Source organism: Pelophylax lessonae (genome assembly GCF_965119305.1).
Source record: "Pelophylax lessonae genome assembly, chromosome: 3".
NCBI classification, from domain to species: domain Eukaryota; kingdom Metazoa; phylum Chordata; class Amphibia; order Anura; family Ranidae; genus Pelophylax; species Pelophylax lessonae.
The window spans coordinates 188,479,557-188,507,488 of NC_138770.1; the positions used below are offsets into that span (position 1 = coordinate 188,479,557).

Sequence of the window (27,932 nt, forward strand, 5' to 3'; positions counted from 1 at the left end):
GGTGATGGTACTGGGGCTGCTGTGGCAGAGATCTCCTTATCGGGGTCTCGTTCCTCCCTGGACCTTATAGGGTCAGAAATGGAGGCTGAGGTAGAGGGGGTTGATAATTCTCCCCCTGGCTCGTCTGAAGAGCTTGCACTCATGGATGAATTGGTTGCTTCTATCAAGCAAACTCTGCGTTTGGAGGAGGACACATGTCCTCCAGCTGCCTTGGCGGCTTATGGGACGCAGAAAAGGCGCAAATCATCGCAGATGTTTCCATGCACTGATGATTTTCAGCGCGCTGTGAAAGAACGATGGCGTAATATACGCAATCCTTTTGCTGTACCAAGTAGGTTTAAGCTGCGCTATCCTTTTACGCCCGCTACTGATGGGCGTTGGTGTGTCTCACCTCCGGTGGACCATGCGTTAGCAGTTTTGCACATGTCCACTGCGATTCCTGCTGAAGACACCCCGGTGTTCCGGGATGCCACGGACAAGAGGATGGAGTCCCTTGCCCGTCGTACCTATTCTATTATGGGTTCTATGTTAAAAGCTTTAATTGCTTCACTTATGGCGGCCCAGGCGGTCGCGAGCTGGACGCAGGTGCTTAGGCGTGTCCTGGTGGCTGATTCTGCCCCCCAGGCGACTTTGGATATGGTGGATCAAATCCACCAGGGTGTCATGTATTTGTGTGATGCGGACCTGGATATGGTTCCGTTGGCTGCACGTGTACACAGTGTGGCGGTGTTATCTCGCCGCCTGGTTTGGTTGAAGTGTTGGTCTGTGGATCAATCTTCACGTAAGACCTTGGCCAATCTGCCTTTTGATGGATCTCGCCTTTTTGGCGAATCCCTGGATGCCCTAATTAAAGGGGTCACGGGGGGTAAGAGCACGCTCTTACCTCAATCCCACAAGACTGAGACGGCTCCTGGAAAAAAGAATGCTTTCTTTCGGCCCCCTCAGGGGTCCTTTTCGTGCCTTTTCGGTCACACTTTGGGGCAAGCCGTCCAAGGGTCAAGGCTCCCGCAAGAAGCCGGGGGCAGGTAAGCAGAAGTCCGGCCAATCCGGTTCTGCGGCCCACAACAGTGCGGCCTGAAGGGGCGCCCTCACCCAATTCACAGGAAATCGTTCGATCTGGCTGCTAGATCGAGTTTCTCTCTCGGCCGGAGAGCAGATTTTTTCCCTCAAGTCTTCTCTTATCCCCGGAGCGTTTGCGGGACCTGCATCTAGCGGTGCAGGACCTGAGGGCTCAGGGAGTGGTGGTCCCGGTGCCTCATCGGGACAGATTTTGAGGGTTCTATTCCAATCTGCTCACCGTGCCCAGGAAGGAGGGCTAGGTGCGTCCGATTCTGGACTTGAAGGCGCTGAACCGCTTTGTGCGGGTGCGCAAGTTCTGCATGGCATCCCTGCGGTCGGTGGTGGCTGCCCTGGTTCCGGGGGAGTTCATGGCTTCCATCGACTTGAAGGATGCGTATCTTCACATCCCGATTTTCGAGGGTCACCAGAGGTACCTTCGATTCGCCATAGCGGAAGATCATTGCCAATTTGTGGCGTTGCCTTTTGGTCTCGCCTCGGCTCCGAGGGTGTTCACCAAAGTGCTGGCACCGGTTCTGGCTTTGTTGAGGGCCCAGGGCATTTCGGTTCTGGGGTATCTGGACGATATTCTGGTTCGGTCTGCGACCAGCCAGAGTCTGGAGAAGGATCTGTCCGTCACGTTGCAGACTCTGCAGGAGTTTGGTTGGACGATCAATTTTCCAAAGTCGACATTGTGCCCATCGGTTCGGTTTTCTTACCTGGGTATGATTCTGGACTCTGTCCAGGCGAAGGTCTTCCTGCCGGAAGAAAAACTCGCAGCTCTTCAGGAGGCAGTCAGGTCCCTCAGGGACGTTCCATCTTCGTCCATTAGGACGTGCATGCGGTGTCTGGGATTGATGGTCTCGGCTTTCGAGGCGATTCCCTTCGCCCAGTTTCACACACGGGATCTCCAAGCGGAGATATTGTCCAAGTGGGATGGGCGTCCGCAGTCTCTGGATCTCCAGATGTCATTGAGTTCTCGGACCAGGAGGGCTCTTCTGTGGTGGCTTCAATCCCCCTCTGTATCGGGGGGCGAGTCTTTTCGTCCCCTTTCGTGGACAGTGATCACCACGGACGCCAGCCTGTCGGGCTGGGGTGGTGTTCTGGGCGTTCTGTCCGCCCAGGGTGTTTGGTCGACGGAGGAATCCTCCCTTCCGATCAACGTTCTGGAACTGCGAGCGATACTCCTCTGTCTTCGTCGTTGGACGGACAATCTTCACGGCTACCCGGTTCGGGTGCAGACGGACAATGCCACGGCGGTGGCTTACATTATTCACCAAGGGGGCACCAGGAGTGCCCGGGCGGCGCGAGACGTGGCCGCGATTCTGTCTTGGGCCGAGACGCATGTCCCGGCAATATCGGCAGTTCACATTCCGGGGGAGGAAGTTTGGCAGGCGGATTATCTGAGCCGCCAGACCCTGGACCAGGGGGAATGGTCCCTTCACCCGGCTGTCTTCCAGATGTTGTGCGCGAGGTGGGGTCTTCCGGAGGTAGACCTGTTCGCGTCTCGTCTGAACGACAAAGTACCACGGTTCATGGCAAGGACGCGCGATCCTCGGGCAGACGCGTCGGACGCGTTGGTTGCCCCGTGGCATCAGCACCAACTGATGTATGCGTTCCCACCGATTCAATTGCTGTCCAGGTTCCTTCGCGGAACCGACCACGGTGATTCTTGTGGCACCGGACTGGCCTCGCCGGTCCTGGTACGCAGACCTCGTATATCTGGCAATCGACGCCCCGTGGCGTCTGCCTCTTCGAGAAGATCTTCTGTCGCAAGGACCGATCTTCCATCCTGCTTTACAGTTGCTGGTCTTGACGGCCTGGCTGTTAAATCCGAGGTCCTGCAGAACAGGGGTCTTTCCCCTGAGTTCATTCACACCTTAATAAATGCGAGGAAGTCTTCCTCGGGGAAGGTTTATTACCGTACTTGGAAGGCGTATTTTGCCTGGTGCGAATCCAGGGGTTTCTCTCCTGACACTTATTCGGTGTCTAGGGTGTTGCCCTTCCTTCAGACGGGTGTTGACCAGCGTCTGGCGCTGGCCACGATCAAGGGTCAGGTGTCTGCTTTGGCCGTTCTTTTTCAACGGCCTGTGGTATCTGATTCTTTGGTTGGCACTTTTGTGCGGGGGGTACGTCATCTGATCCCTCCTAGGAGGGACCCTCTTCCCCCTTGGGACTTGAATCTAGTTCTATCAGTATTGCAGCGTGCTCCTTTTGAAAGGTTCAGGGAGATCTCGCTGTCTTTGTTATCCAAGAAGGTCGCCTTTTTGGTGGCTATCACCTCGACTCGTCGAGTGTCGGGGCTGGCAGCCTTGTCCTGCAAGTCTCCGTGTCTGGTTGTGCATTTGGACAAGGTGGTCTTGCGACCTAACCCTTCTTTTCTTCCAAAAAGGGTTTCGGACTTTCATCTCAATGTGGACATTGTCAAACCTTCGCTTTGCGCGAAGCCAAAGCTTCCGACGGAGGTGTTGCTTCACTCCTTGGATGTTGTCCGGGCGATTAGAGTCTATCTCAAATCGACTGAGTCTTCTCGCAAGTCGGATGCCTTGTTTGTCCTTCCGGGAGGTCCTCGGAAGGGCATGGCGGCGTCGGCTTCTACAATCGCCATATGGATCTGACGGACCATTGATCAGGCCTATGCTTTGAGGGGGAAAGTTCCCCCTGTACCTGTGAAGGCGCATTCTACCAGATCTCTGAGTACGTCTTGGGCCTGTCGTCATGGGGCCTCTGTGGCCCAGGTGTGTGAGGCGGCGACTTGTCGACTGTACACACTTTCACGATATTCTACAGAGTAGATGTTCAGGCATCGGCTGATGCTTCCTTTGGCCGCAAGGTTCTTAGTGCGGCAGTTTCCTAGAGCCCTTGTTACGGGTTCTTTGGCTTTTTGGGATTTTTGTTTTTTCCCTGGGTTTTCTTGCTCCTGTTGAGCGAGTGTTTTGTTCTTATGCCCAACTGGTTTCCTTCCTTTGGTAAGGTTCCTTTCTCTGATGGGGAGACGGCGTTGCCTTGGGCGCGGCTGAGTTCTTCCCACCCCTCATATTTACACTGCTTTGGGACATCCCCATTGGTGATGAATATGAAGTGGGCGGCGACTGTCGGAGGACGTAAGAGAAAACGGAATTTTTGTAAAATCTTACCTGTAAAATTCCTTTCTCTGAGTCCTCCGACAGTCGCCGCCCCCGCCCCTCTTTTGGGGTTTTGATGTACTCTCTACTGCTATTCCACTGAAACTGAGTTGGATACAGGAAGTGGAGGGTTATGTACTGAGGGGACCACCCCCTGGGGGTGGGATATGTTAAAAGTCTTTGTACTAACATATTCTATTGCCTAGCTACTCCTACGGAATAAAGGACATAACCCATTGGTGATGAATATGAAGTGGGCGGCGACTGTCGGAGGACTCAGAGAAAGGAATTTTACAGGTAAGATTTTACAAAAATTCCGTTATAGCCCATTCATTCCTAAAATGTGTACACCAGACAGTACATCCAACCTGGTGTTCTGACTTTTCTCTGCTGCATTTAAGTAATCCAGCTAGGGTCTTGTTCCTGCCCCCTGCCTGCGATTGGGCACTGAAGGAGAAACATCAGACTGATTAGCTCATCTATATCATTCTGCTCTTTCCTCCTGTCCACATGTTCTGTGTTAGCACATTAGCACTACAGCATAACTCTGCTGTTTCCCTGTTACTTCGACCTAACTCTGCTGTACAGGGTATTGCAAGTCAAATCCAGGTATTAAACTTGTTTTTATATATATATATATATATATATATATATATATATATATATATATATATATATAAATTATTATATATTTTTTTTTAAACTGCCCGGTTTCCCTAATCTGAGCTCTCCTGTACTGAGGATTGTAAGACCCTGCTACTAAATCAATTTTAGGTTATTTCACTAGAGGTTACACTTACTTAATAAATGCATAAACCTCATTATTTTTTTTTTTAACTGCCTGGTGTTCAGTTTTAATAACCCTTTATGACATTGCGATATGTTTGCTATATTAGCAAATATTTTAATCCATATTCAACAGTGAGATTACAAATTAATACAAGGAAGTGTTTGTGTCAATTGTGTGAGTTAAAAGTTCTTTTGACACAGCAGTGACCCCCTGGACACAACAAGTCCGCAACAAAAACCCAGGGACTAGTAGCTATCGATATTTTTAGAGGCTTATGCTGGAAACCCATAGGGACCTTACAGAGAGAAGCCTTTCTATCAGTGGGCGTAGGTTTAATTCTACACAAGTAAACCCTTTCCATTATTGGCACATAACTAAAGGTAGTGGAAGATTTAAAATGCTTTAAATGGAAAACCCTTTTAAATAAAAAAACACTGCCTGTTTTTTTTTTGTCTTTTCCTTGCCTGTTGGCTCAGTGAGGCATTGTTTACTTGCTGCTGAAAATGCTGCAGAATACAAGTGAGGGAGCTCTACATGCAAGTAGGCAAGTGTGTCACCTCCCTGTTGTGTGCTTCATAGCGATTGTGCTGCTGGCATGTTCTTCCCAGTGGCACGCTCACTGGTATATTGATCTAACTCTGCATTAGGCATAGTGGAGGCAGAAGTGGGGTACACACTATAAGAAAATCAGGCGATTGTTTGTCCGCTTTTCCTTGTTGTTTCATAGCAAATCGGAACTGATGAACGAAAATTTGTAAGAAAATTCTTGTACGACAAAGGCTTATTTTTTATTGTTTGTTTCTGATCATGCACAGTCTTCCTTTTCTGATTTTTCTTGTACGAAAATCGTACGAAAGCGGTACACATTAAGCGAAAATCGTTCGTTCTGTTCCCATGCGAGAAAAACTTTGGAGTTTGTCCCTTTGGAAATTTTCGTACGAAAAGTCAGAATCCGCTGTCGAAAGTCGTGTGTACACTATACGAAAATCGTACAAAAATTCTTTGGACGAAAATGTTTGCCCAAATTTCTTTTAGTGTGTACGAGCCTTAAGATGGCATGTATGTTTTGTAAATAAACCCCTTAGACTCCCTCAGCAATGGGAAATATTATTTTACAGAAACGCCTAAACTAAATTACCACTTTTGGGTAGACTGTCCCCTACAGGAAAGTAAATTAATCCTACTAATATTTTTTTAATTGTATCCTTAATATCTAAAGCTACACAGATATTTTTATCCCTGCTAACTAATGGCATGCCCTTCACAGCACTCCCCTGTGGCTTGGGTGAACACTATGGTGTTTGATTACAAAGGACAGCTGAAGACGGGTGAACATGTCCTGCACAGCTGGTCTTCATTTCCTGGTAAGAAAAATTGGCAGATATGTATATTTAACGCCTTGTTTGCATAAATTAACTTTCATTTCTCAATACCCTTTTAGATGAACTTGAAGAAATGCTGAATCCAATGGGAACTGTCCGGACCAATCCTTTTATTGAGAATGCTACTGCTCTGCACATAAAGTTCACGGAGTATCCTAAAGTCTGTATTTATTACCCTCTTTTTGATAAAGTAAGTATATCCAGTAGTTCTCTTTTCCTTTTATGGTGTTAAGTGTCATCTGCAGTGCAGAACTCACCTGGTTTAGTGCAAACTTTGCTTCTTTTTTTTTTTTTGGAGGACTGTTCAGTATTTACACCTTTTTATTGATTCGAGATCAATATGCTGCATTTATATTGAGATTATTACAGCAAATAAATTCTAGCATCATCCATCCTGCCACATTTATGTTTTTAACACTTTTCTATAAAATTATTTTTAATATTATTAGTGAAATGTGTATTGATATTAATGGGCATTTAATCAGGAGAGACATTTAGTAGCTGACTTGTTTTTGAAGGTTCAAGCTCCAGGACTATCATCCACATTCTTGCTGTGCTAGTCACTAAAGTGAAACAAATATGCAGCCAGAGAAGTTGAAACTTGCAACCTGGACATTTTGTTTCAGGATTGCAAATCGCTGTGTTGTGAAATAAAAAAGGAGTATCACAGCGCTGTAGCTTGCACTTTCAAAAACAAGAAGGCAGCTTTCATGTTCCTTTACTGACATGTTCCACGTAAGGGTTAATTGTACATTTTTAGGGAAAAAAACAAGTAAGCTTCCCCCGAAATGTGTTTTTTTTTACATACAATGTTTACATTCCCTATTGTCATCCTTCTGGGAATTGTAACAGCATGGTGCAGGACTACCTAAAGCTGCTGTCATGCTGTATAAACCAGCATTAGAGAAACGTGCACAACAGCGGACCTAGTATAGTGCTTTCACTGGATCAGTGGCACTGGAGGTTGTACACGTTGCATACACACATAACAATGGGTAACTTACAAGCAAGCAGGTATCAATGGTATTTCTGGCAGGGAAAACCAAATCTGCTTGGTGCTTGCTTTGTCTTTTGCCACAAAGTACAGTTAAACTTAAATTAGACATGTATATTACCCATAATAAGCAAAAGTAAAAGGTGCTCTTTAGAGGAGTCCCTATAAGCACAAAATTCTTATTTTCTCTGCCATTCTTCAAAGGAGACAGCTCTGCTTTAGGTCATTACCTACTGGGTATAGTGCCATGTGCAGAAGGTATAATTAAAAGACCGCATTGGGTAAGCCCTGCTGGTGTTCAAAACCCCATACACTGTGGAAAAGCTTTGTTATTAGCCTAGCATCTAGGTGATAAGAATTTTCTCCTGGAATCCCTAGTTCCTTTTGGTTTTACATTAGGCTGGAAGAAAAGCTAGATATTTGACTTCCTTATATTTTTCAGTTTCCAGCCATAGAGCACATGCAGGTACTAGCTCCATGCAGGTACATCATTGACTATCCTGGCAAGGGCAGCCTGTGGGTTTTTCTCTCCCAAAGACACACATGACTGTTTGGCCTCTGGCTCTCCTGTCAGTGTACCCCTCAGGCGAGCAGTACCCTGCTCTTGGTGGATGTGTCCTACTCCCCTTCTCGGCGGACCCTTACGATCTTGGCTTGGACAAAAGCGTGGTAAGTTCAGGGTCTTCCTCCATTTTCTCCCCTTTTGCTCTACCCATTGTCCTCTGGTGTGTAGTGCTTCTCCCTTCTGGGAAGGAACAGTGTAGGAGTTATGCTTACTACCATGACCATCTAGGTTTTTTTTTCTGGTGTAACAACCCCTTAGGGTGACTGGGGAGGAGACCCTAGCCACGTCTGCATGACTGCGACAACTGCATTGGGACATTAGAGAGTGTAAGGTGCTTTTTATTTATTTTTTTTTAACTGTCTCATTTCCTCTTTGGGAACCCCTCCTTGGTTTTTTTTTGCCCCTTTAGGGTTTATTTACGAGGACTACTTGGCTGCAGTATGCGTAGCTGCCGCTATGTGTGTGGTGGTCATGGACACATTGCAGCAGCGTGGGCCAGGGGTATATTTAGCTCCCAGGCTTCAGCTGCTCTCTAGGCCGGAAGTCACAGCCAAATCTTAAGTAAGGGAACATTACCCTATTGTTGAAGAAAGGACCACTGTAACCAGGCTTTTGCATCCTCAGCAGGTGGCCATGGCAGCAAGTAAAAAAGGGGCTGTTGGACCTCCGCGGGGGGCTTACGGGGCAGGGATTTCTTCTATCTGTGCAGGTGCAGTTAGAAAACGCCATGCTAATGGCATATATATATTTCAGGGGAGGACCAGGAGCTTGGCAGCAGTAGCAGTGTCCTGCATCCTGAGTTTGGTGGAATGTCAAGTGTTGGGACCTATCTGTAGAACACATACTACAGATAGAAAACCAGCAAGTGCCCCACTTACAATTAATCTTATACTATTGCTCTCCCTGAGACACCACAAAGCTATTTATGCCCTTCGCTCTCCTATTCTATAAATTTGTGGGATATGAGCTGTAGAAGATGGCCCATGTGCTCTTCCCATACACCTGTAGCCCCCTTTTTCCCACCTGGTATGCAACCTGATCGATTTATTTGGTGGTTAAATAACGGACTCTACTCTATAGGATATAAAGTTTATGCCAGGCGGTTCTTGGTACCAGATCGCCTCTGGAAGATGTACCCAGGCTCATCGCTTCAGGGGTTGTGGTCAGGCGGGCACGACTTTACATATATGGTGGATTTGCCCTAAAGTTCTTCATATACATTTCTTTAATGTTTCTTTTATTCTTTGCCAGTCGTGGATTGGAGCAGGTGGGGGAGGATTGGGCGGTCTCCAATCCCATCTGTTTCCAATCCACCTATTAGCAAGCATGTACTTCCCTTTGTGAAGACACTTATACACTCAGGTTGAGCAGTGTTATTTAGTGTTAGGTTCTGCAAGAAAGCAGGATGCCTTGTCACTGGCCTTGCAGCTTCCGCATGCATTTGCAAATATGTGTTAACTAAACTCCTGCTTTTAACTTATTTGTTAGACAGGTTTCGTTTGGTTTGTTAGCAGACTGGTGGGTAAGTATTTAAAACTAGGGATCGGCTGTTTTTCACACACCCTCATTTATCCCATCTTGTTTTTCAATTGACAGGGATGGAGACACTGTGCAGTGCTTGCCAGTTCTCATATAAAGTCCCAAATTGCCCATTTCTTGTATACATTTCTTTATATACTTGGTTACTATGGTCAATATTACTAAAGACGCAGGCATTGCCCTGTTAAACAAAGTGGTTGAGAATGTCCTGAGACATACACAAACTTTAAAGCGTTTGTTACCCTATAAAAAAAAAATGTGATCCTGTTTACTTAAAGTAGGTCTCGACCGATTATCGGCAAAGCCAATATATCGAGGGCCGATATGTACTTTTCCCGATATATCGGAATCAGCCCTGGAGGTTACTGATATTGCCGATATTTCGGGAAAGTGCATGTACCCGAGTGATGCCTGCACAGCTAGAGGCATCACCCCGGTACTGGGATCCATAGCCGATGGTCGGCTGTCTTGTAATGACAACCGATGTGGCTGAGAAGCCGCTCCGCTGTCATTACAAGGAGCGGGAGGGGACGTTTCCCCCCCCCCCTCCTACCACCTTCCGCGGCTTGCCTGGGTCTCCTGTCCCACCGGGAGACTCAGGCAACCAGCCTGCACGGCCGCCGAAGACCCAATCAAAGCTGCATTCGGCTCTGATCGGGTCTCCATGCAAAAACCCGGAAGTGATGTCATTCGTGACATCACTTCCGGGTACTGTCTGGCGCCAGATTAAAAAAAATGACAGCATTCAAAACAGCCGAACTTGGCGTTTTGAATGCTTTTAAGTGCAGAGGAGGGATTTGGGGTCTTTTAGACCCCCAGATCCCTCCACAAAAGTACATGTCAAAAAAAATTAAAAAATATTTTCTTTTAAATGTACAAAAAATATCGGCCGATACCGATATGCTTTGGCCAAAATATCGGTATCGGCAACAAAAAAACAATATCGGTTGATCACTACATTAAAGCATGTTCTACAGCATAGTGCTTGTGCAGTTTAATTTGGCATCTTGTAACACCCAAAAATCCTGGCCGATCCTGCCAGTTTCTGCTCTCCCCTCTGTACACTGACTATGGTGTATCATGGCTGCTGAGTCCTGACACCATGGTCAATGTAGGTGCCTCCATCATCCGTAGCTCTTCTCTCTGTCTCCTCCTCCCCCCTGCCTGATTTCAGTGTACTGCTCGGCGATCACATGACCGGCCGGCGCTCGCTCTCCCCTCCTCTCCTCCCAAGTGACGTCAGCAGGGGAATCTCGGCCCTCCCCCTTGCAGCTGTCAGATGGGGAGAGGCGAGAGCCAGCTGGTCACGTAATCTGTATAGTCAGGAGTAAGGACCTAGAAATTTTTCTCTCCTTCCTTACATCTTTTTTGTTTTACTTCTCGGGAGATCTACAATCATCCGCTGGGCTAGGCGATGGGCTGGATAATCCATATCCAGTGGTTCCCCCCTCCGCCCCCAGCCCGGCCAGCGAGCGTGTGCAGACTGCAGCTACGCACTAGGTCGGCTGCGACATAGCCTCACAGGCAGAGGCTGACACTGCGAGTTAAATGTCTCGAGCCATCGCATACGACCGGGCTTGGGTCCCTTGGCCAACAGATCCCCATCTTCTGTGGCAAGGAATTTTGTCTGGAGCATTACCTGCAACATGGAAGGGTAAGTACAGTCCTCCCTCTCCCCTTTTTGGTGGTTTTCTTTGGAGTGGATGTGGGTAACCTCCAGGGATGGTCAGACCTGCCTGCAGGCTCCCATCCTTAAATCCCTCACTTAGCTGGGCTTCCCCCCACTCCCATCCCCCCCTATCTGAACCTAGAGTCTGGTTGGGGTCCCAGGGCAGAGAATGCAGCAGAGACCCCTGGGGTCTCCCCCGCTATCCCCACTCTGTAAGGGTCCTGGGATAGTGTGTGTCCCGCCCTAGTAGTCTGGAGGGGTCTCAGTCTCAGTGTAGGAGACCCCTAGGTGCATGCCCTGCTGTTTGCAGTGTGGGTATAGTGCAGGGGGATCCCAGTGCAGAGACTGGTGCAGATGCACAGCAGAGTCTCACCTAAACATGTGTCCTACCTAGGAGGGGGTCCCTTGCAGAGGGTGCAGCATTGCAGAGGGTACAGGAAAGAACCTGGCAGCATGCTTCAGTGTTTGTTTCCTTAATGTTTGTTCCCTTAGTTCAGGCCATTTTTTCTTAGTCTGGCTGGTCTCCGGTTGGTGGTCATGTTTGTGTAGCCGGATGATCTAACGGGGGGCTATTTTCCCTTAGTCTGGGAGATACTAGAGACAACTGAAGCCTCGTGGGGATGCCAAAGCTCCTACTCTTCCTCTTCCTCTTCCTCCTCAGTTTTCTCTTCCTGTGCCTGAGACATGTGAACAGGGATAGTGTCCATGATGATGCTGGGTTCGAATTCTCAGTGCTTCTCCGATTGGTAGGGTGAGCCTTTGGGGGTCCCTGTTATCTCTCTCTCTCTCTCTCTCTACTGATAAGTACCCTGAGCCTTGAGGCGATCCTTTTAGTTGTGCCAAAAGACCATGTTTGTACTGCAAGGTCTTCCTTTCCTTATGGAGCCTCAGGGTCACATCTCCCCCACTCATGGAGGTCGTAGGTCCCTCGGAAACCGCAGCTTCCCATGGTTGCACTGACTGCGGTCCTGCAGTCCTTATTGTCCCAGGTGGATGTGGCGTGTGGGCAAAGGCCCATGAGGAAGCGTCCCCTGCTCAGTCTCTCATTTGATTCCTAGCCGGATGCAGCCGTGGACGCGGCCCGTCCAGGAGAACTTAATATCACACACCCCCTGATTCATCCGATAGGATGATTCCGCCATTGGTCGCAGCAGTGAATGAAAAGACGCTGGTAGACGCACTTATTACTGCAGTGCATGAGACTTTAGACATGGAGGATGCGGCTGATGTAGCCACGGACATGGCTGTGTCGATTGATACACATAAGTCGCATCGTATTCCAAAGGTGTTTCCATATGTGCCCTATTTTGACAGGTTATCCTGTAAGGAGTGGGAACAACTAAAATTACCCTTTGTGGTCCCTAAACATTTTGCTGTACGTTACCCTTTTGAGGAGTCCCTTTTAAAAAAGTGGACTAGTCCACCTATGGCGGATCCTCCTGTTTCCAGGTTGAATAAAGCATCCATGATCCCAGTAGAAGAATCCCCATCCTTTTATGACCCAGATGACAAGAAAGCGGAGGCTGTGGCATGCAGCGTGTTTACTATTGCTGGTTTGGCATTGCAGCCAGTCTTTGCAGCCAGGTCCCCGCTGCTTATGTTGATTTAGCAGACCAGTTGGTTCATGGGCTGCAGTTTATTTGTGACGCAGCTTCGGAAACAGCTCCTGTGCTGTTTCAGCGGTGGTGATTAGGCATATGCTGTGGCTTAAGAATGGGTCCGCAGTCCAAGACTAAGAAAGCTATCATTGGTCTGCCCTTGCAAAGCGATCGCTTCTTTGGGGCTACCCTGGATGACAACATAAAGGGTATCATGGGGGGGGGGGGGGGGGGTACCTTTCTGCCACAGTCAAGGAAAGTGAGGGAGCCTCACTGCAAATGCGGGCCCTCCTTCTCAACCCATAGAAAATTATTTTGTGTGGAGAATAAGGGAAATATATCTTTTAAATCTTCCCAGGGAGGTTCCAAGCTGGTCTGGTAAGCCTAGCTTCCCCGGACTAGCAGACAAGACTCCTTCAGCGTAAAAGTCTGCCCTCATTAATTTGGGGTAGGGGGACATCTTCGCTGGTTTTCCGACCTCTTTGGTGAGCATCAAGGAGATCCGCAAAATCTTTCTTTTGGGGATACCCAGAAAGGGGGACAAAGCTTGTCCTCTTCGGGTCTTGTAGGTCCTGAGTCTCCTTGTGCAGATTTAATTCATGCGAAGGTTCAGGTGATGTTTGAAGTACCTAAGGTCCCCCTATCCCTGTCCAGGGAATTCATTTACCTAGGTCTGATTCTTTTTCTGACAAGGGTGATCCTTCCTCTGCACAAACTTCAGGGACCACAGGCCGTGATTCACCTGCTGCTGTCACACAGATAGTTCTCCCTCCCATTTGGTATAAGAGAAATTTGGCCAATATAGGCATTAAATCAAAAGCACATATGCATTTTTGACTAATTTTCAGTGCATTTTGAGTGCGTTTCCTTAATGCCTATAACCCAGCAGGCACCGGTGAAACTTGGACATGTGACTTAAAAAGTACATCAAAAATGCAACACAGGTGTTTGATGCATTTTTGCTGAGTTTTCTATTTATTTTATTAGGGACCTGTGTTTTTTGGTGTAGTTTTGAAAACCGCACCAAAGATGCTGCAAGCAGGACTTCTCAAAGCGCACTGCACCTGCCGTGCAGTGGTGTGAAGAGTCCCATATGATTTTCTTGCATTTTTTTAGTAAGGTAAAAAAACGCACTAGTGTGAAAGGGCCCTTAGGAACATGAGGATTTTACCTTGAGGTAAGTCTGATTTATTATCTATCGATTTAATATATATATATAAACATTTTTTTTTCCCCCTCTATTTGTTGAACTAGATAGACTTGTAGCTTTTTTCAGCCAGACTAACTATGTAATATTATATATGTTAAAAGAGTAAAATAATAAACATGCCATTATTAAGTGGGGTACACACTAGTAGAAAATCTGTCAAATTCCCGTCCGAGGTATAATCGTACGATTTTCGGGTAGTGTGTACACAACTTTCAGCAGCCGATGCCGACATTTTCAACGTAAAAAAACGGAGGGACAAACACCAGATGACCAATTTTAGTTTAATGTGTATGCAGTACGTCCGCGAAAAATCGGATAGGAAAGACCGCACATGATCTGAAGTTGCTGACTACCCGCAAGTCTAGGAACAAATGTCCCAAAAAAAAAAAAAAAATCGGACAAGAAATTTCATGAACATTTATGCACCGTCAACTAAAAACGGTAATGAACGCTGAGCAAAAGAGAGAAAAATCGGAGGATATTTCGTCCGATTTCCGTCAACTAGAGTTACACCGATATCATTTTTTTATCGGCGAGTACGAGTACCAATACTTGTGCTCAAGTACTTGCCGATAATCGCACCGCAAAGGTATGGGTTTCAGGTATCTGACCATTTGCAGGAGTACAAGTACACGTTCAAATGCTTAGTACTGGTGAAACTCTAAGGCTGCATTCACATGTCAGCGTATGGATCGCGGGCAGAATCGCCGCGATTCCACCCGTGATCCGGAAATCATTGCAAATCGCGGGACGCCTGTGCGTTGCCCGTGATTTGCAATAGCACCCCAAATGCTGAGCGATGTTGCCGTGATTTCCGCCTGCCTACAAGAGCTTCTTTGGAGTGTAATGCGTCCCGCGATTTTTTTTGCGCGATGTTACCGCGATTCGGCAGGCGGAAATCTCTGCAACATCGCTCAGCATTTGGGGTGCTATTGCAAATCATGGGCAACGCACAGGCGTCCCGCGATTTGCAATGATTTCCAGATCGCGGGCGGAATCGCTGCGATTCTGAATGCAGCCTAAGTCTTACCTGCATTGTGTACTGGTTTTGCACAGAGCAGCTCCAATCCTATTCTTCTGGGGTCCCCAGCAATGCTCTTGGCTCTTCCTCTTCAGAGAGTGTCCCCTTAAAAAGCTCCTTTCTATGAGGGCATTTATGCAGGCTTGATTCTGAGCCACGTTGCCTGTGTCTATACACACAGGCAGCGCTGCTTGGACCCACTCCCCTGTCACAGAATTTGATTGAAAGCAGGGAAGACAATGGGAATAGGAACCACTTTAGGCTGTTGGAGTGACTCTTAAGGCAGGTACACGTGGCTTAAGAGGCTCGTGTGTATATTGGTCTGTCGGATGTGCATGCTGGAAAACCAGCAACCAACTGACTCCCGATCATCTCTCTCGGCCAATGGCAGAGAGCGCTGATCGGAGTGTTCTGGCGCGTGGGGGGACACTATGAGAACGCTGAACTTTGCATAGTTAGTACAGTGGCTCCGACCAGAGCTGACTGTTTTTTTTTTTTGTCCAACCCACAAGGACATTTTTTTCCTATTCTGTTTTGCATATATTACTTTGTATCTTTTATGGGAATATCTGCCTCACCTACTGCATTAGATTTTTTCCAAACACTGCAGCATTCGAGACATGCTTCATGACATGCTTGAGTGAGTGGACAGAGAAAAAATATTTACAGGAACACTACACTCACCCATACAAAACACTGATATATACATTTTTTAAAACTGATATTGCTTGGTTCTATTGATTTTATTTAGGTATCATCCGGAGTTAATGTACTTCTGTCACTCATATAGATGTGAATGTGTACAGGTACAACATCTAATCTGATATATTTTTTGAGCAGATACTTGAAAAAGCTGCAGAGATTGCAAGACAAAGTGACAGTCTGAGTATGGCGGTAAGTTTCAGGACATTTTGTTTTCTGTACAAACCTATAAAAGCAACCTAGAACCCCAATGGCTTGTATGATGGAGAAAGGGTAAAAATGTAGATTCTTAGGTGTCCAGCATCCAAATCTTACAGATCTGGGTGTATGCATGCATGCTCAAATCTGGTAGTTAATCACTTTCTGCACTAGGGTAGGATCTTTTAAGGGGTTTCCTTTTATTAAGCCTCGGTTTACATTGACTGCAGCTTTGAAACTGTGCGAATTCATCTGAAAATGCACTATTTCAAAGCCGGATCTCAGTGCGACTTTGAAGACATCTGTGCGGCTTCATGCACAGATATCTATTTAAGTCGCACCTGAAAGCCCCAAAAGTAGTGCATATATTACTTTTTCAAATTGGTGCGGCACCGCAAAGTACAAAATGCACCGATTTTACAAGTGCCATTGCCGGCAATAGGATTTGACCTGCAAAATCGCATGACAAGTCCCTCAGTGTGAACAGTGGCTTAGTGTTTTGAACCACTATATTTGTATTTTCTAGGTACAATAGACACGTAACATACTGTTTTTTTCTGGAAGTGCCATATGTACTACCTGTAACCATGACTGCTGTGTAAATTGAGGTGTAGGAGAAGAAGGAAAGAAAGAAAGCCGGCCATAGACAGGTTGAAAACCAAAACAAAATTCTTGTCGACTGTCAGGTTGTAAGATTTTCACATAATTTAGTATGCCAGCTGCGACACATGATTTGCATGCCATAATCAAAAGTGCCTGATCCAATCATGCTGGTTTCTTTTTAGAAAAATGAAAGGAATGATGGCACGGTTGTATGAAACATTTTAATGTTTGTTACTTAGAACCCCAAACATTATATATTTTCTGAAGGCCCCGGGGAATAAAATGGTGGCTGTCGCAATTTTTTCAAATCTATTCCTCAGTAGCCTCAAATGATATCAATTTTGTGTGCATCAAAAGCCTTTGCAAACCCAGATATCACCTTGTAAAAGTAGCAGTGACCTCTTCAATGGGCTGCTCTTAACCTGTGCAGAGAGTAGAACTGTGGGAGGGCCTATCAACTATAAGCTGCCTGAAGAAAACTACAAAAAGGATGGATACAAGATAAGTAACCTTCACAAGGGAAGAAAGCAGCAAAGACCTGTCTTTATTATGGATAGCTCCTTGCACAGAGACAACATTTTACACTGTATTACTGCACAGATCTAGAAGATATACACAAAGCACACCAAGATTCAAGTAAGAATACACATAACTGTTACAGTGGGTATAGAAAAGAAAATAATCACCCACACCCCCTTTAAAATAATCACCTTTTTGTTACTTTGCAGCCTGAAATAAAGACACAGTTTTTGTTTCATCTAGCTGTAGTTACTCAATTCAACTTATAACGTCCAAGTGAAAGCTATAACTTCAACATGTTAGAAAAAAAATCAAAAACCGAATCACTGAGTTGGAAAAAGGATCACCCCTCCTAAAAATGACTTGTAAACTTAATCAGGTGTAGCTAATCACCTTCTCGGTGATACACAAAGCCATTTGACTTACAGCTGTGATCAGCTTTGGTCATTTTGATTAGCTCAGCATGAAAAGAGCTTTTCTAGAGCATTCCATCCCTGATAGTGCAACTGAAGCAAACCATCAACTATGGGTGGAAAGGCACTGTCCCTGGGATCTCCAGTATAAAGTTGTGGAGAGGCACAAGTCAGGAGATGGATACAAAAAAAATCTCAAGGGCTTTATCAATGCCTAGTAGCACAGTGAAGTCTGTTATTTAGAACTGGAAGGTATTTGGTACAACACAGACCTTCCCTGGATCAGGACGTCACTCCAAACTTGATGAAAGAACCAGGAGGAAACTGGTCAGAGAGGCTACAAAGAGGCCTACAGCAACTCTTGAAACAGTTGCAGGAACTTGACAGACTGGTCATTGTGTGCATGTGACAACAATATCACACGTTCTCCACAAATGTGGCTTGTCTGAAAGGGTTGCAAGTAAAAAGCCACTCCTCAAAAAAATGCCTCATGCAGCTTTGCCAACACACATCTTGAAGATTCTGAGACCACATAGAAAATGTGTTCTGGTCAGATAAGTCTAAAATTAAACTATTTGGCCTCCACACCAAGCGATCTGTCTGGCAGAAATCCAATACAGCTCAGCATCCAAATAATATCATTCCTACAGTCAGTGGCGTCACTAGGGTTGGTGTCACCTGGTGCGGTAAAACATGGTGTCACCCCCCCACACCCCCCCCCCCCCTATATTCGGGCCAGGCAGCAGCTCAGCGCTGGGAGTTTTTTGTAGCAGGGTGCGACGGTCAGTAAGGCCTACAGGATAGCAGGTTAGGCACTTCCTAATGGCTCAGTCCCTAGGAGTAGTAACGGATAATGGCTGATAGGCCATCCTGCCAGACCCAGCAAAATTGCAGCATTGATCCCTCTGGTTAGACGTTCGCTCCCTCTGGGTTGACCAGGCTGACTTTGGTCAGTAGTGTAGCCCATCTGTACCCTGGCAGTGACACAGTCTTTCTCTCTCTCTGGTGGTGCAGGGCAGTGTGGCTCTCTCTCTGGTGGTGCAGGGCAGTGTGGCCCTCTCTCTGGTGGTGCTGGGCAGTGTGGCCCTCTCTCTGGTGGTGCTGGGCAGTGTGGCCCTCTCTCTGGTGGTGCTGGGCAGTGTGGCCCTCTCTCTGGTGGTGCTGGGCAGTGTGGCCCTCTCTCTGGTGGTGCTGGGCAGTGTGGCCCCCTCTCTGGTGGTGCTGGGCAGTGTGGCCCCCTCTCTGGTGGTGCTGGGCAGTGTGGCCCTCTCTCTGGTGGTGCTGGGCAGTGTGGCCCTCTCTCTGGTGCTGCTGGGCAGTGTGGCCCTCTCTCTGGTGGTGCTGGGCAGTGTGGCCCTCTCTGGTGGTGCTGGGCAGTGTGGCCCTCTCTCTGGGGGTGCTGGGCAGTGTGGCCCTCTCTCTGGGGGTGCTGGGCAGTGTGGCCCTCTCTCTGGGGGTGCTGGGCAGTGTGGCCCTCTCTCTGGGGGTGCTGGGCAGTGTGGCCCTCTCTCTGGGGGTGCTGGGCAGTGTGGCCCTCTCTCTGGTGGTGCTGGGCAGTGTGGCCCTCTCTCTGGTGGTGCTGGGCAGTGTGGCCCTCTCTCTGGTGGTGCTGGGCAGTGTGGCCCTCTCTCTGGTGGTGCTGGGCAGTGTGGCTCTCTCTCTGGTGGTGCTGGGCAGTGTGGCTCTCTCTCACTTCCCCCAGCACAGTCCTCTCTTTATGGTGTAGCACTCACTCCCTCAGGTTTTTCCCAGTCCTCAATCTCTCCCCCCAGCAGAGTGCATGATGGGGGCTGTGGTCTGCTCCCTGTGGACAACAAATGGGGCTGCCAATCTTCAGGAATTTAAGGCCCGTACACACGTACCGATCGTCGGCATACAAACGTCGGCGGACGAAAGATCTGCCGATTGTACGCTTGTTAGTATGGTGCCTCCGACAGCCATCAGCACACATTCTGCCGACAAGAGTCTGTCTTGCAAGCATTAAAATTTTTGTATGCCGACACCAGAGCGGCCGATTGTTCGCCAGTCAGTACAGAATTCGGATGACAGACCGCAGATTTGCAAGACTGGGCATGCTCAGAAAAGGAAAAACACAGGGAAAGTTAACCATTACATGACATAACTTCTGCAGTCGGCTGTAGTCGGTGGACAAAATTCTTGTGCTGTCTTTGCACTTTTCAACAGACACCGACAGGGACAAAAGACGGCCGATCGTTCGTTGACGATCGGTACGTGTGTACGGGCCTTTACATGTCCCTTGATGCCCCCCTAGTCTCCTCTGATTGGCCCTCCGCGGTGGCCAGCGGGAAGGGAAACAGACCGGGCAGTAAGCTGGGTGGCAATCAGATGAGAGCCGTTCTCTCTTCTCCTGCACTGCTGACAGGAGAAAAGGAAAGGGGGGGGGGGGATAAACTGACAGCCCGCAGCTCGCTACCTGTTCTCTGGTGGACTGAGCGAGGAAAAGAGCCTGCTGTGGACATAGTACAGGGGGTGTTAGACACTGCGGACATAGTACAGGGGGGGTCGGAGATTGTGGACATAGTACAGGGGGGGTCGGAGATTGTGGACATAGTACAGGGGTGGTCGGAGATTGTGGACATAGTACAGGGGTGGTCGGAGATTGTGGACATAGTACAGGGGTGGTCGGAGATTGTGGACATAGTACAGGGGTGTTGGAGATTGTGGACATAGTACAGGGGTGTTGGAGACTGCGGACATAGTACAGGGGTGGTCGGAGATTGTGGACATAGTACAGGGGTGGTCGGAGATTGTGGACATGCTTCTGTGGTATACAAGAGACTGGAGACATACATGGCATATTACAGTAGCACTCTCTCCTAAAACATAAAATACTGTTGAAGTTCAATGTTCTTGAAGTTAAAAAGAACATGAACGATCCCTTCCAGTGATAATGTGCCAGCAGTTGAAGGGTTGCCTGCAATTTACCTTGTCCCAGTTTAACTATGCAGTCTCATTTTAGGGTTATTGACTAGGCTTGTGATCCTGTAATATGCCAAATAAAAGTCCTTGTTGTCCAAGCAGTTGTGCAATACAAATGTATTTGTAGACAACCATTTCAGACTCACCGGGGTGGCAATAACTGCAATGAAGAGACGGCCGGCTTCTCTTATCCTGGAGAATGTTATTCAGGCAGCGTGGTACCTCGGACTGCCTCCTCCCCCTCTGTGTACAGGAAGGAAAACATAGCAAGAGGAGGAGGGGCGGTGTACGGCCGAAAGCTTCAACTGCTTTAATGTACACAGTGACAAGTGAAGACTGCACTGCAGGCAGCTGGGGAAACATATGGTGTCACCCCTCTTGGCGGGTGTCACCCGGTGCGGACCGCACCCCCCTAGTGACGCCACAGCCTAAAGTAAAGAATGGATGTAGGTGATAATATCCTGTTATGGGTGTGTTTCTTTGCAGCAGGGACTGGAACACTTGTCGGGATAGAAGAAAAAATGGATGGGGCAAAATACAGTCAAGTTCTTGAGGAAAATCTCTACTGCCCTCTGCCAGAAAGCAGTCAATAGGAAGGTTTACCTTCCGACATGACAATGACCCAAAGCACACAGCAAAAATTAGCACAGTGGTTGAATGAGAAAAAGGTGAATGTCCTTGTGTGGCCTAGTCAGAGCCCAGACTTGAACCCCATTGAAAATCTGTGGAATGGCTTGAAGACTGCAGTCTACAGACAGTCACCATCTAATTTAACTGAACATGAGCAGTTCTGTAAACAAGAGTTGGCAAATATGGCAAAGTCTAGATGTGCAAAGTTAGTAGAGACATATCCCAACAGAATAAAGGCTGTAATTAAAGCAGAAGGTGGTTCAACAAAATACTGATACAAGGGGGTAATCCTTTTTCCAACTTTTTTTTTTTAATTTTTCTGACATGTTGGTGTTTATATCTTTCACTTGGACGTTAGATTGCCAATCACTTCAAAAAACAAGATTAATTCTATTTGTGGAGGCATCTCCACTGCACAGACCTTTATCCCACTTAACCTACCTTGTACAAAACCGCTCTAATCACTTTATGTTTTTGACCTTGCTACTACTGAAGTGGTCGCTAAAGTTTTCTCAGAAGCCTTCCTTACCACCTGTCCCCTGGATCCTGTTCCCTCACAACTGCTATGCTCACCCTCCTTTAATCCTATGATCCCTCAGCCACATCTTTAATCTCTCCCCCTTTACTGGCACCTTCCCCCTCCCCTCTAAAACATGCACTGATTACCCCCATACCTAAAAATCCCTAACTGGACCCCACCAGCCTGAACAATTTAGGTCCCATCTCCTTGCTCCCGTTTTGCATCAAACCTTTAGAACACTTAGCCTACAACCATCTGAGCTCCTACCTCACTGACAACAACATTCCTGACCCCTAAGGCTCCTTTCACACGGCCGCTCCATGTGAAAGGTCCGCTGCGGGACTTTTTTTTTTTTTTTCCCACGGAGCGGATGACATTTCTGTCATCCGCTCCGTGTGCCCGCATATCATCCCATCCGTTTGCGGATGATATGCGAACATAATGTAAGTATATGGCACTGCGGATGTCAGCGGATGACACCGCTGACATCCGATTTTCCTTCCTTTCCGTTTTTTACACGGAAGGAAAAATGGGGTTCTGTTCCGTTCGTAAAAACGGAACAGAACTGACAGGAGGAAAATCGGGTGTCAGCGGATGGTATTCCGCTGACATCCGCAGTGCCATTCACTTACATTATGTCCGCAAATCATCCGCACACGGAGCGGCCGTGTGAAAGGACCCTAACAGTCTGGCTTTAACTTGCTACACTTCACTGAAACTGCCCTACTGAAACTCACTTATCTACTAACTGCTAAAACCATTTCGCCATTCTCCTACTTGACCTATCCGCAGCTTTTGATACTTTTAACCACCCCCCCCCCCCCCCCCCTTTAAAAAAGAAAAAAACTCCACTCTCTTGGCCTTCAAGACTCTGCTCTCTCCTGGTTCTCCTCCTAGCTATCACAGTGCTTCTTAATTGTTACCTTTAACTATGTTTCTTACTCTTTCTGTAGGGGTACCCCAAGGTTCTGCCCTTGGACCCCTCCTCTTCTCCATTTACACCTCCTCCCTATGTCAATTAATAAATTTCTATGCTGAAAATACACAAATCTATCTCTCTACTTCTCACCTCACTCCTTCAGTCTCCTTGAATTACTAACTTATTAACTGACATACCAGCATGGATGTCACACCCCCTCCTCAAACACAATCTTTCTAAAACTGAGCTTATCATAATCTCGCCAGCCCGTGTCCCCCCTCCCCCCCTGGACTGCTCCATCTAGATCAATAATACAGCCATCAGTCCCTTCCCTCAAGGGTGCTAGGTGTACTTCTGAGCTCTGACCTGTCCTTTCAGCCCCAAATCGAATCGCTGTCAAAGTCTTGCATACTTCACCTCTGTAACATCTCCAAAATACACCCCTTTTTACTGTTGAAACTCCTAAGCAACTTATTCACTCCCTGGTTATCTCTTGCCTTGACAATTGTAACTCCCTCTTCATTGGCCTACCTCTCTGCAAGCTTATCCCCTTTAGTCTACCATGAATGCTGCTGCCAGACTCATCCACCTTGCCAACCAGTTGGTTCAGTGTCCATCACCTCTCTCTGCCAATCCAGCCACTGGCTTCCCATTGCCCAACGAATAAAATTCAAAACCCAAACAATAACCTTCAAAGCCATTTACATCTCTGCTACATCATTAATCTTGTCTCCAAATATCAACCAAACCATCCTCTCAACCCCTCCTGTTCTCTAGCTCTCTTGTCCCCTGCCCCATGCTTTTCTGCAGAGCCTTGACTATCCTCTGGAACTCGCTACCCCAACCTGCTTGATTATCTCCTACTCTGTCCACTTTTAGGCGATCCCATCAGGTAGGCCTATCCTGCCTTCAGCTAAAAACCAAATATACTTCCCTCATCAGTTCATCCCTCGGTTACACAAGCAGCTCCCTATTCTATTGTAAGCTCGCAGGAGCAGGGCCCTCCTAACCCTCTTGTATTGAACTGTATTGTCTCCCTTTACAGTGCATCCAGAAAGTAATCAGGGCGCTTCACTTTTTCCACATTTTGTTATGTTACAGCCTTTTTCCAAACTGGGTTCAATTAATTATTTCCTTCGAAATTCTACAAACAATACCCCATAATGACAATGTGAAAGACGCTTGTTTGAAATTTTTGCAAATTTGTTAAAAATGAAAAAAATCCCATGTACATAAGTATTCACAGCCTTTGCTCAATAATTTGTTGAAGTCCCTTTGGCCGCAAGGGTGTTCAATCAGGTTTAAGTCTGGGCCATTCAAGGACATTCACAGAGTTGTCCCGTAGCCACTCCTTTGTTATCTTGGCTGCGTTTTTAGGGTCGTTGTCCTTTTGGAAGTTGAACCTTCGCCCCAATCTGACGTCCAGATAACTTTGGAACAGGTTTTCATTAAGGATGTCTCTATACATTCATCTTTAACTCCATCCTGACTAGCTTCCCTGTTCCTGCCACTGAAAAACATCCCCACAGCATGATGCTGCCACCACCATGCTTCACTGTAGGGATGGTATTGGCCAGGTGATGAGCAGTGCCTGGTTTCCCCCAGACTTGACGCTTGCCATTCAGGCCAAAGGGTTCAATCTTTGTTTCATCTGATCAGAGAATTTTGTTTCTCGTGGTCTGAGAGTCCTTCTGGTGCCTTTTGACAAATACCAGGCGGGCTGTCATGTTCCTTTTACTGAGGAGTGGCTTCCATCTGGCCACTCTACTATACAGGCCTAAATAGCAGAGTGCTGCAGAGATAGTTGTTCTCCTAGAAGATTCTCCTCTCTCCACAGAGAACGCTGGTGCTCTGTCAGAGTGACCATTGGGTTCTTGGTCACCTCCCTGACTAAGGACCTTCTCCCCTCTCTAGGAAGAGTCATGGTGGTTCCAGACTTCTTCCATTTATGGATGATGGAGGCCACTGTGCTCGTTGGGACCTTCACTGCTGCAGACATTTTTTTCTATACCCTTCTCCAGATCTGTGCCTCGATACACTCTTGTCTCGGAGCTCTACAGACAATTCCTTGAAATTCATGGCTTGGTTTGTGCTCTCGACATACACTGTTAACTATGGGACCTTATATAGACGGATGTGTGCCTTTCCAGATCACATCCAGTCAACTGAATTTACCACAGGTTGACTCCAATCAAGTTGTGGAAACATCTCAAGGATGATCCGTGGAAACAGAATGCTCCTGAACTAAATTTTGAGTCTCCTGGCAAAGGCTGTGAATACTTATGTACATGTGATTTTTTTTTTTTTTTTATAAATTTGCAAAGATTTCAAACAAACTTTTTTCACGTTGTCATTATAGGGTATTGTTTGTAGAATTTTGAGGAAAATAATGAATTTAATCTATTTTGGAATAAGGCTGCAACATAACAAAATGTGGAAAAAGTGAAGCGCTGTGAATACTTATGGTATGCACTGTATATTGTAAAGCGCTGCGCAAACTGTCGGCGCTATACAAATCCTGTATACTAATAATTAAAGTTGCACTCAGTAAATACAGTTGGTTAAAGCAAAACCTGTAGGCTGCAACGCAACCAAATGTGATTATTTCAAAGGGAGGGAGATTCTTTTCTATACCCACTGAATATTTGCTTATGCCAGAATTCAGCTTCTTCTAGAGAACACATTCCATAAATTCAGATATCCTACTTTTAACATAATATCTGCACTTTCTTTTTCTGTGCGTATTTCAGCGGTTTGTTCTGTTATTGTCTTAGGAATTCAAACCAGCAGCGTCCTATGTTCCTGTGTGTGCCCTTCCAGGGGGTCAGTTAGTCCTGTGTCCTCCTTTGCAGGACTCTGTTGTAGTTTTGTATCTTACCGAGTCTCATGGGGGTTATTACCTTTACTGAGTCTCATGGGGGTTATTACAGGCAATGTTGATAAGTAGGCTAGGATAGGTAATAAATAAAAATTTCATCCCACAAACTATGGAGATGCTCTACTCCTGCTAAGGTATTCAGGCTTAAGTTACCAGTTACCAAACTGAATTTATTATGCTAAAGGGATGGCTACCAGGGTAGAAAAAACGCTATACACCATTCCTTTACCTAAATCTGGTAGTGTAAAGGAATCCTTTAACAAGAGAATGTGGAGGCTTCAATTGCTGACCTCTAAGTTTGAAAATGTTTGCTGCCTGGCTGTGACACTTAAGCACACGCCATCCCTACCGTCAGGGGAACGGAGTTAGAAAAAGTATACAGATTAGGAGTTCTGATTTCACCCTTTCCAAACTGCAGACTTGTTCTGGGTCTGCAACCCAAAAAGTATTAACACCAGAGACAACCAGTTAGGTAGTATTTTTAGAAGGATGTCAGCAGTGTCAACCCTAATATTCCTCTTATTACAAGGTTTCTTTATAGAAATAGAACCATTTTGATGAAAAACGCATCACTATTGAATGAACCTGTTGTTGTGCAAATGCTCATTTGTTCCCACATACAGTCCAAATGTTAGTCTTCTGCACTGCACTCCTAAGTCTTTAGTATTTTATCATATGGCAGCTAAGTTGGTTTGGGCTGCCTGGATTTTACTTTGACTTATAAAATTCATGAGACGTTTCCCGGTAAACCTCACGCTGGTTTCAGATTACAGCAAAAAGTGGTTGCTGATGTCACTGGCTTGTGTGTTTTTTTTTTTTTTTTTTTTTTTTTTTTTTAACAGACTTGTTACTAGTGCTACTCTGCCACCTAGTGGACATTTTGATTGTTGCCTGTAATTGAATATAGTGAGAATAAATTTGTTGGTAATCTTGACAGTAATTAGTTGACTAGAAGCAGACAGGGATGTGTGCTGGGGGTTGTTGGCTGCTTTGCATCAGGTAACTTGCATTAATACAATTTTGTAATTCTACATAGAGATTTTTTCACAAACAAAAAAAAAAAATTTGTTCAGGAGCATTGCTCAGCAGCAAGGGTTTTCCCACATTTATCCCATTTGACTACTGACCATCTGTTGATTAAACATTTCTATTTGGCTATCTTTTAAATTCAAGGAAAAAAATCCTTAACAGGGACCCCAAAATGCAGGTAAAAAAATTGGCATTGTAAAAGCTTACTTGCTTACGTTTTTCTTTTCCATAAATGCATTTTTTGCGAACTTGCAATGTGCTTTTGAAATTGCAGGAAAATTGACTAATCCTTTCCCTAGCACAGCCTAGCTCTGCTGGGGTAGCAGCAAAAGTTAATCCTATAGAGCGGCATTTGAGTGAAAGTTCTGAGTTTCCTGGAGCTGCTGACATCACATCCAAGATGGCAGCACCCAGCAGCGATCTCTGAGCTTTTGGATGTCTACACAAGAGAGACTTTTTTACAAGTCAATAACATTTGTAAAATACGTTGAATGCACATATCATTTTGCAGGGAGATTTTGTTAAAAAGAATGGTCCGGCAACAGGACTTCTTTAAATGACAGGTTCATTTTATTGGAAAAGTTTGCTAACAAAAATCTCCCTAGCCTCCTAACCTCATTTAACATAGAACCTCACCCCATGCTCCACCTGGTGCTCGCTTACCTGTCCCTGACTGCAGCGACCTCCTCCATTGTTTGCATCCTCCTGCCTGAAATCTTCCCTGGAAATGGCCATGCCTGCACAGTGATTTCCCATATACCTAAATGGAAATGTACTCCTAGCATCTTTAGTGTTGGAGTGACGCTCAATTTAAATCTACAGGTAGTTACTGCACAGGCTCAGCTGGTGCAAAATAAAACCGGAGAATGTAAACACTGAAGAAGGCTACCACTGATAGGCAGGTGAAAATAAGCATCAGGGCAGAGTGAGGGGTTTCTAGATTAGGTTGGGGGCCATGGAGGAAGAGCTATTTCCAAGCTTTTCATTTACACTGATCTTGAGCTGATGGCATTTAATATGTGAACATTGTCATTTCTCAGGGTCGTGGAGGAAAGAAATTTAATATCGAGCTGAAGGAGATCATGGAGAGGGATCCACTTTGCCAGCTATGTGAGAATGAGAAGGATCTAATCTGGACCTTGCGGTACGACTGTAGAGAAAACTTCCCCTGTTCACTTCCTAAACTACTGCTATCTGTTAAGTGGAGCAAGCTTGAAGATGTTGCCCAGGTAAGAGAAGATGTGTTACTAAAGATATACTGTACAAGTTGTCACAGTACAGAACACTTTTTATCTTTTTAGTATTATGTAACAAATTTTATAGTTCATTGCTCATAAAGTTGCTACACAAATGATTACCGAATTGCTGATCCTTTTTATATTATTATTATACTGGATTAAATAGCGCCAACAGTTTGCACAGCTCTTTACAGCATGAGGGCATATTACTGTAGTATAGTATAAAACACATTCCTCTTACTTTCTGTTGCTATTGCATATACTTGTACTGAATATTGAGATCTAGCTCTGGTATGGTTAATGGTACACTGAATTCTTCAAACTGCCAGCTGAGAGTTCATGAAAATCATCCAGGTATTCAACTTCTGATCTTGCACAACCCACTGTTTACATC

At 46.2% G+C, this 27,932-nt stretch overlaps 1 protein-coding gene across 3 annotated transcripts in view; it reads left to right on the forward strand.

Moving 5' to 3' along the window:
* PIK3CB (phosphatidylinositol-4,5-bisphosphate 3-kinase catalytic subunit beta) overlaps positions 1 to 27,932 on the forward strand; it is a 278,272-nt gene that overhangs the window by 177,855 nt on the left and 72,485 nt on the right. For all 3 annotated transcript variants that reach the window (XM_082249418.1, XM_082249419.1, XM_082249417.1), the window contains exons 9-12: positions 6,239 to 6,335; positions 6,413 to 6,543; positions 15,790 to 15,843; positions 27,341 to 27,529. In XM_082249418.1, the coding sequence (XP_082105544.1) occupies positions 6,239 to 6,335; positions 6,413 to 6,543; positions 15,790 to 15,843; positions 27,341 to 27,529 (471 nt within the window). The remainder of the gene's footprint in view (positions 1 to 6,238; positions 6,336 to 6,412; positions 6,544 to 15,789; positions 15,844 to 27,340; positions 27,530 to 27,932) is intronic.